General features: G+C 36.9%; 2 protein-coding genes and 1 long non-coding RNA gene across 4 annotated transcripts in view; all 3 read left to right on the forward strand.

Annotated features, from left to right (window-relative positions):
• The first annotated feature begins 312 nt into the window (after positions 1-312).
• Positions 313-4,621, forward strand: LOC105355212. 2 transcript variants are annotated; one of them, XM_023960727.1, is made up of 4 exons: positions 313-420; positions 1,175-1,329; positions 1,415-1,519; positions 1,828-4,621. In XM_023960727.1, exons 2-4 carry the CDS (start codon positions 1,195-1,197, stop codon positions 1,990-1,992), a joined length of 405 nt encoding a protein of 134 aa, XP_023816495.1. In that variant the 5' UTR covers positions 313-420; positions 1,175-1,194; the 3' UTR covers positions 1,993-4,621. The 2 variants fall into 2 exon arrangements, with proteins under 2 accessions (XP_023816495.1, XP_011479894.1); XM_011481592.3 differs by having other exon boundaries at positions 324-471.
• Positions 4,622-4,997: 376 nt separating this feature from the next.
• Positions 4,998-8,515, forward strand: edf1 (endothelial differentiation related factor 1). Its single transcript, XM_004074580.3, has 5 exons — positions 4,998-5,245; positions 6,094-6,145; positions 6,494-6,654; positions 7,804-7,897; positions 7,974-8,515. The coding sequence occupies exons 1-5, from the start codon at positions 5,168-5,170 to the stop codon at positions 8,033-8,035; spliced, it is 447 nt and encodes a 148-aa protein (XP_004074628.1). The 5' UTR covers positions 4,998-5,167; the 3' UTR covers positions 8,036-8,515.
• Positions 8,516-9,004: 489 nt separating this feature from the next.
• LOC105355213 overlaps positions 9,005-11,164 on the forward strand; it is a 52,435-nt gene continuing 50,275 nt past the window's right edge. Inside the window, exon 1 of the long non-coding RNA XR_909687.3 lies at positions 9,005-10,122. This is a non-coding gene — a long non-coding RNA (uncharacterized LOC105355213). The remainder of the gene's footprint in view (positions 10,123-11,164) is intronic.

The raw sequence follows: 11,164 nt of genomic DNA on the forward strand, positions 1-11,164 counted from the left end.
CTGAAAACAATTTATCTTTTTTTTTTAATTAAAGAAAAATATTTAGCAAGAAAATAAAATAATGAAGATTACAAACCCACTTTAACAGAGTATTGCAAACACACCATACATATGGTGTACATATATTGACCGTTTTTAATGTATTTTTGTTTAAGTCACTTATGGGGTTAATATATGAAAGAAAATCATTGTAAAATTGTACAAAAGCAGGTTTCTGATTTCTATATTAACATTTTTTCCCTTTATGATCAACATTGGAATCTTCAATATTGGAATCTTCTTTAAAAAGTTTCTTTCAACGCGCCTGTGAAATCGCGACGCAATGACGTCACAGGCGCCGTCCTGCAAATTTTCTGCCAAACGAAGCCGAGCCGAGTCCGCCCGAAGAAACCTTTCTCGGAAAATCGGAGACGTTTCACGGTTAGTAGGATCGAAAAGTGATTTCTGCCCAAACATCGAGTCTTTCTTCAGGTAAAACAGGTCCATTTTTCTTCATTTACTACTTTTTTTTTAAATCCCACCACTCTAGTTGTGTTTACAGGATGGATTGGAATGTGTTCCTTCCGGGAATGTTTTCTCGTCGCTGCTTGTTAACTGCATCTATTCAGAATTGTAATTTTTTGTTCTTAAGAACTAAGCTTGACCTGCGTGTTTTTTTAATCAGTTCTTAATGATCCAAATGCATAAAAAACTATGGCCACGTCAGGCTCCTCTTAAGAAAAAATAGTTTCTCCCTCCCTGGCCTGAAGTTTTTTTGGCCGCGCACATCTATTCTGAAAATCACAGCTTCCATGTGTAGGAGCTGCTTTCAAACTAAGAGTCCCTCATTTTAACTTTTATTTTTAGAAGTAAGTAAATCAAGTTATTTTTTAACGAGTTACATTTATTTGTGTAACTTATTAATTTTAAACATATAAAATAAATAAAAAAACGCCCCTCTCACCCGTCCGCGGGTGATTTCCCACCCAAGCTCGGGTCCTCTCAGTAAAGCTTAGGTGTTGCTTTTACCTGGCTAGATCTACTATCCAAAACCAGTACTACTCACTCAGTTACTATTCATTAGCATTAAGATTGAAAACATATTATTGTTTAATAAAGACAAGTATCAAAAATGCATTTTTTTGATGACCTGTTTTTTTCACCTGCTCTGGTTCGGTTGTGTTGTCTTTACTAGGACTCTGCTCGTGAGCAAAGATGCCCAAGTCTGCTGTGAAGACAAATGAAGGCCTGATGATGATGCAGGAGCTTGATGACCGATTGAAGGAGCAGATCGACAAACTGGAGCACCTTCGTCTCACTGCCATTGAACTGAAGGACAACATGTCAGGGGTACTTTAGTAAGAATTCTTGTGCAGGGAAACATATTTTATCTGAACCCTATTCCTTGTTTTTACGTCTCTATTTGTTATTACAGACCACCAGTGACCTATCACAAGCCGTCAGTGATCACCTAGACTGGCTGAATCACCTGTCAGAGCGAGCGGAGACTCTTCATGTGAACACGACTGTATTTGTTCAGGTTAGGAATCAATATTGGACTGTAAATGGTAATGCTGGGTATCTGCCAAAACACTGAATCGATTCCATTCTAGTTTCAAATTTGATATGAAATAGAAGTCAATGTGATTAATTTAAGAATGTATACATTTAGCATATTTTATTTAAGGTATGATTAGTTACGAAAAACAAATTTCCAACTTAACTGATATTTTAAACTAAACAAAATCAACATTTTTAAAATGTTACCTTAACAAATTCAGTAAATATGCTGAAACTTTAGAATTTGATTTTAATCATGCATATAAATGTTTATTTCTACTTATTCAGATGAATCCTAAACCTCGCACTTGGTCAGCAAGACCGGGTTCTAGACGCGGCTCCCACTGGGGACGGCCCCACCACAGAGACGATGCCCTGTCTGAGTTTGGTTGGTCCCCCATTTACACTCGACGTAACAGCGATGCTGCCTCAGAAGTGTCCTGTAACTGGTGAAGACGCTACCTCAGTCCCAGTCATCAAATATTCAAAATAATGCAGACCAAAAAAAAAAAAAAAAAGCTTGGCACTGGAACCCTGTCATCATTAGTGTCTCATTTTTACTGTTTTCAGAAATTAAACAGTTTTTACAGTAATGATCACTTGTTTTTTCTTTAAAAAGCAGGGTAAAAGTAGTTTTTTTACTTGCAACAATGCCATTGTTAAAAGTTTATTTCTTTTTAAATATAGCGTCATATTTTAGAATCATTGATTACTTTTTTTTTTATAAGAACTTCAAAAGATCACATACATATCCACATGAATACAGTAGAAAGAAATAAAGATGAAAAAAAATAAATAAATAAAATGAAATTAGAATTTTAGCCTTTTATGACATAACATAATACTAGGGATTGTAATATAGCATGCTATCCTGAATGAAAGTGGACAGTTTTCTTGCATTTTTTTTTAATAAACTTCAGTGATTTAAAATATAAACATATCTCTTTATGAAATGTATAAAATTACGCTTTGATTTTTAAGAATCTGCTCTTGTGAATGAAAAATGTCCCAGATGTTAATAAGGTATTAAATGCCAAACCAAATAATTTATCACCAGAAACCACTCCAGATAATACTGTGTTTTTGTAATTCAATAAGAATAGGAAAAGGAAACTTTGAACAGCACCAACAACAAAAAAAACTCCCAAAAACTATTAACATATATACATTTAAACAAATGGTTAAGTGTTTCTATATTGATATCACAAAAAGAAAAATATTTTATTGAAAACCAAAGTGTAGACGTAGAAGTTGCTTGCATGGATAAACAGCATTTGCGATTTTAATATAGATTTTTTTTTTTTGTATTTTGGAAGAATTCGATATTAAACAAACTGAGATCTTAACTTGCACGCTTCCTCTTTTGTGTAATGCTGTAAGTAAGAATAATTATTGTAAGAATCGTGGATTTGTGAGGTAACCTGCCTAGCTAATTATGTAGGTTTTGTCTTTAAAAACTAAATCTATACATCTATAGATATGTATTACCTGGATAACTCTTAAAAAATGAGAATAAACCGTTGACTGGATACTGTTAATAAAATGAACGCTGCAACTTTTACAAATGTATCACACGTTTTGTAATACCCTGTTTCCGGTCGGATGTCATCCAGTTGCAGCGCGCTGAACAAATATAAACTTCCGGGTCAAACTTCTACTTCCGTTTTTATGTTTTGTTCAGATTAGTGTTTGCCGTGGTTTGCGTTATCCTTCAAGTAATTCACGGACAAAGAAATCGGACCTGTTTGTTGATTTATTAACTTTAGCCATCCGGTTTGTGGAGATTTTTCCTGTTCGACTTTTTAAAAAGTTGTTTAATTTTTCCTCAACAGCAAGCTAATGTAATGCATTGCTAGCAACTAATCAGAACTTCTATGTCGGTTCTTGTTCTTGTTATTAGATTCAGTTGCTGAATGTGTGAGACTGAGCATTGTGGATAATTTGTTTGTTTTTATTTTCTTGTGCTAATCATTGATGCCAAAATGGCCTATAGTAATTCTGAACAACTTAAATTGGACGCAAATTTCCCTCACCATACTCTGTGCATAAGAAACCTTCCAAACTTTATCATCCCTAATACAAATAAGTTTAACTGCTGCTTGAACTTGATTTTTAAAGTTGAAGTTTTTTCTTCTTCTTCAAATTTTCACATTTTATTCGTTTAAATATCTGATTAACTATCTACCTGCCATCATGCTATATTTATTTAAAGAAAAAAAACATATTACAGCTTTTGTATTTTTCCTCTTCCTAGTTTTTTTTCTTCTATAAATATGTTCATTTTCAGGTTTTGCCCTCTGGTTTTGTTTCCTTTTATAGAGCAGTTTTTCCCCGTCCTCCCCTTCCAGCCCTGACATGGGAATATCAAAGATGGTAAGCTGCATGACCTTCACCTTATTGCTATAGGAACACTGTTCCCTGGCAAAAGAGACAACAAAATTAATGAACATCCTCCTGATTTTGGGAAAATATCATATTCATTAAAAAAAAAAAGTGAAAAAAAGATTGGCCGAATTTCCTGTGTTTTAAAAAATGAAGTCAGACTGTATTTATCTTCATTGAAATGTATTAGCGCTTTGAGATTTTACCCAAAATGTAAAGCACATTCTAAATAAAATGTATTATTATTATTATTAATTCCTTTTATTGATGATATTTGTAAATCAGCTACAGAATGGTTACTAATCTAGGGTCCAGATTGTTGATTGCCTTGAAATTTAATTTATGCTGAAATATTTATAGATTTTCATATATGCATACGTTTTTGTGTTTCTTTTTCTTTTTTTTGTGAAGAGTTGTGCCCTGCATCATTGTGTGGTTGTGTCTGCGAGAGTTTTGTAATGATTATATTTCAATTAAAAAAAAAAGGAACACTGTTCCTTGGGAAACTAACCTATTTGTCTTTCAGCCATTCTTCCCAGTGACCTAACAAAATTCCCAGCTGGAATTTATTAATTTGAAAAACCGACATTGGACCAAAGAACTTCAATGTTAAGTTGTCCTTTCATTTTCAGAAAAGATATGCCTTTTCCATCACTGTCTACATGTTCATTAAGATAAATAAATAAAAATTGTTTACCCTACCAAGCTTCATCACTTTTACTTATTTAAACTGTTTTGTAGACACTACTATAAAAAAGGTTTATTTGCCTTACTTCTGTTGTTCATAGTGGTTGTTCATTTAAATTTAATTTACATGAAAAAGTAAAAAGGACTTTAAATTAAGACAGGTTAAAGACAGTGTGTGGCCAGTATGAGGAGGATGTTCCAGGTTGCTGTGGGTATGGTTTTTCCACGTTGGAGGATCGTTCGATAAACAATTGGTTTTATTTATTTTAAATTACCACTATATCTTGTTTATAAAACGTCAATCATCCAAATAAGCTTCAGGATGAAGTTGGCACTGGCATCGTATCTCACATGTAGTGCTTCAACTCAACCACTAGGCAGCACCGAGACTGCTTCGCTACTGTTAATATCTTGTTTTTAAATAAAGTTTTGGCAGAACGTTGGTGATAATTCTGGAAGGAGTTGCCCGCTAAGGTGTCTCTACGTCCAATCTCTGACTCTTCGCTCGACTTTTATTCGTTTTTTTTCATCGACATTTTATTCGCGTGCTCCGGAAAAGATGGCAGAAAGCGACTGGGACACAGTAACTGTTCTGAGGAAGAAGGGCCCCACTGCTGCCCAGGCCAAATCCAAGCAGGTTAGTTAAGTATGGAGGTTTGTTTTTGTGTCTCACCCGTTCAAAGTTCTCTATAGATACCCGAGGAGACCGCTGCTGCTTATTGAAGCCATACGGAGCCACCTTTGCGAGCTGTTTTGGATCAAACAAGAGTTTAGCTTTGTGGTTTTGCACCAAAAACTGCTTATGATTATTTAAATTGGTTTTAATCGCTTATTTCTTTCAGGAAGTGGTTCTTATCTATTGAGATTACACTAGTTGGGGTAGGCCGATGACATAAACAGGAATATGAGGCGTTCGTATGGTCAGATGGGGTAATTCTTTACGTCTCTCCATGTGGCTTTGCTATATGTCAGCTAGCTAACAGCTCGATCCGTCGAACCTCGAGTGTGTATTTATTTTTCTATTACTTAAATAAAATATAATCCTACAAAAGTATGTCAGAAGCAGTTTAAATCTGGTTCCAACCATATTTTAAAAATGAGTTCAGACGTGTTGTGATTAACTGTTGTTTTTGTTGGCAGTCGTAATTACATATTTCAAAATAAGAGCACTCATCTAGCATTTATATTGTTGCTATTGTGAAAAATTCAAACGTTTGTCTTTTTCTTACATAATCGCAAACAAATATTTTTTTCTAAGTAGAAAATAGTTTATAATTTTTGACAGACTCATCTGACTTCATTTTAAAATAAGACACACTGTGTCACGTGTTTGTTTTGTTTTTATCTACATCAACACTCTCAGAACAAATATTAAGGCTACTTATTAACTCCTGATGTGAAATAGTGAGCCAGATGACGCGATGCAATTTAATGAACATGTTTATTTTGTGCTGAAACCTGATGTGCGCGTGTCTTTCTCTCCAGGCTATCAGTGCTGCTCAGAGACGTGGGGAGGAAGTCGAGACGACCAAGAAATGTAAATGTCTCAAATCTTTGCGTTTCCTAAGTAACCGACTCATCTGTTCATGGAAGTCCTTTTAGAACAGGTGCCTTCACCCTTGTTCCTCTTGAGCTACTGGCGTGCTTGTTTAGCAGTTAACCATGCTTCAGTATTACCGGTCATCCAAGAGATCCCAGTTTCTGATGGCCTGAACACGCCTGACCTAGAATTACTGAAGCAGGTTTAGCTGCAGTAGCTCAGGAGGAACGGGGTTAAAGACACCTGTTTTAGAAACTCGGGACAAATGCAGCATAAATGGTTGTGATCAACGCTTCATCTTTGTGCCAAACCCTCTAATGCAACACTCCTCATGCTGAACTCCAGGGGCTGCGGGGCAGAACAAGCAACACCTCGTGACGAAAAACACGGCCAAACTGGACAGGGAGACGGAGGAGCTCCACCACGAGCGCGTCCCGCTGGAAGTGGGGAAGGTCATCCAGCAGGGCCGGCAGGCCAAAGGTCTGACCCAGAAAGACCTCGCCACTGTGAGTACACACACCTCCTGATGTTTACATGACGAATACAGCCTGGTTCTTCCGTTACAAACACATAGGTCCCTCGTTGTAATGCAGTCTCACTTTTGCGCAGATTTTTCTTTTTATTATTACAGTTTGCTTTTTCTTCTTAATTTATGTTTTTGCGTTCTGCATCCCTGATTGGCTGCAGACCTTGTCGATCAGTTTCCTTCGTGTCATGTCTCCTGTACAGATTCAGTTTGCCAAATCTTCTACCGCGATCAGATCTTTGGTTTCATTCTATAATATTGGACTTTTTTTTTTTTTAAAAGGCTTGAGAGTTTAAATGAGAGAAAAGTGGGAAAATCTTGATGTTTGCCTGAGAAACGTGTTTCTTGTGGGGTTTTACAGCCGTAAAACATCTATGATAATTATGAAAAATAAGGATGAGTACATCACAGATTTCACCTACATCGGGTTATTTTAAGTACACAAATGCCGCAAAAAACGAGAGAACACTGAAGCTTCAGAAGTATGTAAGTATGTTAAAAGTGGGAAAAAGTTATCAAGATTATTTTTGGTTTGAATAGGTAGAAATGCTCATTTCTGCAAACATTGTACAGCAGTCATTCACTGAATTGCGGATTGTCTTTCGTGGTCTTGTTGATGTTTTTCTGTGTTTTCCTGCATCCTTTCTTAGTCATCTGCATCCTGATTGGCTGTTGAATTTGTTGACCTCCTCAGACTCTGTCTCCTGTACAGAATGCATTCAGTTTGCCAAATCTACATAGATCTTCTATCGCGATCCAAATTTTCTTTACATTCTATAATAAAGGACTTGTTTTCTTTGAAAGTTTGAGATTTCGATTTTAAGCAACAGAGAAAAGTGAGAAAAGGTTCATGTCTGTCTGGGACATCTATAAAATAATAATAATTAAAAAAAAAGCTGACTTGGCCTATGTCACCTTTCGCAGATTATTTTTAGAACATAATTTAGGGACAACTGTAGCTTTAAAAGGAGTTAAAATAGTCCAGGAGGAGTGGATACACGAAGAGAAACAAAATCAGAAGCAATGGGGTTATTAATATTATTTTTGATCTGAATAGCTAGAAATGCTCATTTCTGTGCAAAGATTTTTCCCACAATCACACTGGTCTAAACAAATGTGTTTCCCACAGAAAGTAAACGAGAAACCTCAAATCATCGCAGACTATGAGAGTGGCAAAGCAATACCAAACAACCAGGTCATGGGTAAAATCGAGCGAGTGATCGGTAAGAACTCGGTGGTCACAAATTCATCGGCGTGTTCAGTGTCGCAGTTACAAAGTCCCGCCTATCTCGTTCTCAGGTATGAAGCTGCGAGGGAAGGACATTGGCCTACCGCTCGAAGCGAAACCCAAGCAGAAATGATCACAAAGCCTCGAAATCAGCCCCCCCTTACCAAAATATGTCCCTCTTCCAACCCCCTCTTCCATATAAAAGCTTGTTCCCATCCTTCTCCTTACCCGGGCTGATCTCACCGGAGTCCTGCCCCCTGCTGGAGGACCCGGTGCCGCACTGCAGCGCAGCAGCTGCATGCTAACATCTAAAACACTGTTGACCACAAATTTCTGAATGCATCATAAACATGAAGTTAATTTCTTTATGTTTGTGTCGATTTTGGCGCGACAAGCTCTCACTTTTGTCCCAGTGATGGTAAACGCTGAAAAAGGTGAATGTGCAGTCGTGACCAAAGTAGTAAGACTAACGTGAGATCAGAGCATGAAAAACCAGAAGTGCTTGAATTCATTTTTTTTCTCACACTTTGAGACAACGAGTGGATGTTATTATAGTGTTGTTTTAAAGCTGTGCTTGGTTTTGATCGAAAATAATAAAGTTTCTCAGTTCAAGGCTTTTGTCTTTTGACTTTTTTGCCTGAAAAAAAACTCAGGATTTCCTTTAAAAAGCAACAAATGAAGACCTGAGTATCTAGGAAGTTTAAAGTAAAATATTTGGTGATTGCAGATTGTGATAAACTGAAATCATATTGTCATGGCTGTTAACGGCCACTAGAGGTCATCATTTTACCAGAAATGGTTGCAGTAAAGTAAAAGCTCCAGTTTTGCCACAAATGTTTCAAAGTTCAAATTTAATCTTCAATAAATAATATTTTAAAGACATGTTTATCTGCAGTTTTTTTTATTCAAGAGAAAACATATTAGTTTGTGCTAAAAACTAACATATATATATATATATATATATATATATATATATATACACACATAGATAATGTCATTGATTTTCCACTTTCTGACTTATTCTGACATCTACTTTTTATGTATCTATTGAGGAAATTAAATAAATTTTGCATAAAGTTAGTCAAAATGCTGGCAGTGGAAGTCAGATTTATTGATTCATTTTAAAAGCTTGTTACCATAGAAACGAGGAACTTTACAGACTAACTGCTATGTAAACACGCTGATCCCTCAAAGCTTGGAGATGAACACTCCTATGATTAAACATTGGAAAACAGAAATGAATGTTAGACATTATTCAAATAAAGCTCAAATAGTCATACAGTTAAAGCTTTATTCATGGCGATTTAAGTCTGTCTGTGTCTTTCAATAATGTGGGTTAGGGTTTCAAGGACATAGTTTCTGCAGAACACCAGTAGTAGTTCATTACAAATTCACCTTGTTGTGGGCGGGACTGCTGTCATGGAGTAAGCCCACACTGACTTTCCATCAGCCCTCTTCTGCTACCTTACAGCCCCCACACCCCCAAGCTAACATTAGCAGTGCAGCAAAAACGGTGAGCATTAACAGAGCTATCCAGCCATACAGTTTTGAGGCCAGATGCCAACTCAGGCGAGGAAAACAAAGACGTACATGAATCTATTTGTCTGCAAGTGGATGCATCAGAATGAAGCAGAGCAGGGAGCTTGGCCCGCCGATTGTAGCTTCTATGAACATGTCTACAGTCAATAATCTGTATTCTTCACAAAACTATGATCGCTTTCATCCCATCTCTTCAGTCACACAATGCCAGCCTTGCCTAGGTCTTAATGCTCAGACTCTGCCTTACAAAGAAAAACTATTTTTAGGTCCCCACAAAAAATAAAAACAAGATTTTCCTGTTTTCCAATTCTAGCACAATCCTGCCAGTTGGGGGACCCCACAAGGTAGTATAAATGGACAAGTGTGTGTGTGTCCGTACGCTACTGCAGATGCCATTCTATTGGTCAGAGCGCCATAGCAACATTATCCACCTATGACAGAAGCAGCCAGTGGTTTTGAAGAGGTGATGTGAAGCAGAAAGCAGCAAGGGGGGGGGGGGGCAGCATGTGGGAATGTGGTGGTGAGGGGGACTTGGTTTGTTTTGGCCGGAGGGCTTCAGACTTGTAATGAGATTCCTTGACAACCTGTTGTGCTGATTCAGTCTGGTTCAGTGAGCATGTCTTTCACGTCCTCGTCTCCTCTTCTCTCTGGGATTTGTCACAGGGTTTCCCTCACGGTGAGGTAAGATGTCTTCGTCCACGTTTCTATGTAACCGAGAAAAACCAAAATCTTTCACCCTAGACCATGTTTTTACACATTTAAATTAGTCAAATTTGCTGTAAAACGGGGACTTTAGTAGCAGCTGCAGCTCTGCAGTCTCTGCATGATGAGACATTCACAATGCATCATTGTCGGGGTGTTCTGGCCCCGAGGCTTTCATACTGCTGCTTCCATATGGAGAAAAAACATCTCTTAAAGACCCAACAACATACATTTCGTTTTTTTTTCTCTCGTCTGAGCTGACATCTGACTCAGATCTGTACATTTGGATAGGGGCTCTAAGCTAACGGGAGAACGTGTAAACAAATGGATGATAGGGAGTTGGGGCAGGCTTACCGCGCGCCGACATAAGAGACGAATTTCTAACAATGTTGACCTACTCTGCAGAAACTCATAAAAACAAGACAGTTTTTTTTTTTTAATTTTGGCTAAAAGCTGCATAATTATAATTGAAAGACCACTGGGAATACTTTGATAATAGATCAAATGATGATCGGATTGGGACTTTATAGACGTTATATGAAAAAAACACATTTTTGCACACTTTCTAAAAAGTAGAGCATCCTGATGAACCTAGAACAGCGGTCTGCAACCTTCACCACTTAGAGAGCCGTTCGAGTCGATCTCTCACTGACCACAACCATATTGGAGCCACAAAATCTGACTTTAACCTTAAGAAAAATAAAACATTCATTTGTATTTATGTTATTGTTGCTATTTTGATCAATATACATGTTTTGTGGCATAAATAAAAATATAAACACAGAAAGAAAATAGTTTTTTTACCTCCAAAATAAAAAATAGTTTATACAGTTTGACAGAGGTTTATGACTTTCTTTCAAAATAAAAGACATATGTCACATAGTGTATTAGTAGGTAGTATGTCAGCAATGACAAACAAAAAATGAATTTACTTTACTGTTTGTGGAGCATCTCAGCCAGAGATTTATAAATCTTAACAAATCTAAATGAAATTTAGTGACCCTAACCGGATTTTCGAGCA

The sequence above is a fragment of the Oryzias latipes genome, chromosome 12 (assembly GCF_002234675.1).
Source record: "Oryzias latipes chromosome 12, ASM223467v1".
NCBI lineage: Eukaryota > Metazoa > Chordata > Actinopteri > Beloniformes > Adrianichthyidae > Oryzias > Oryzias latipes.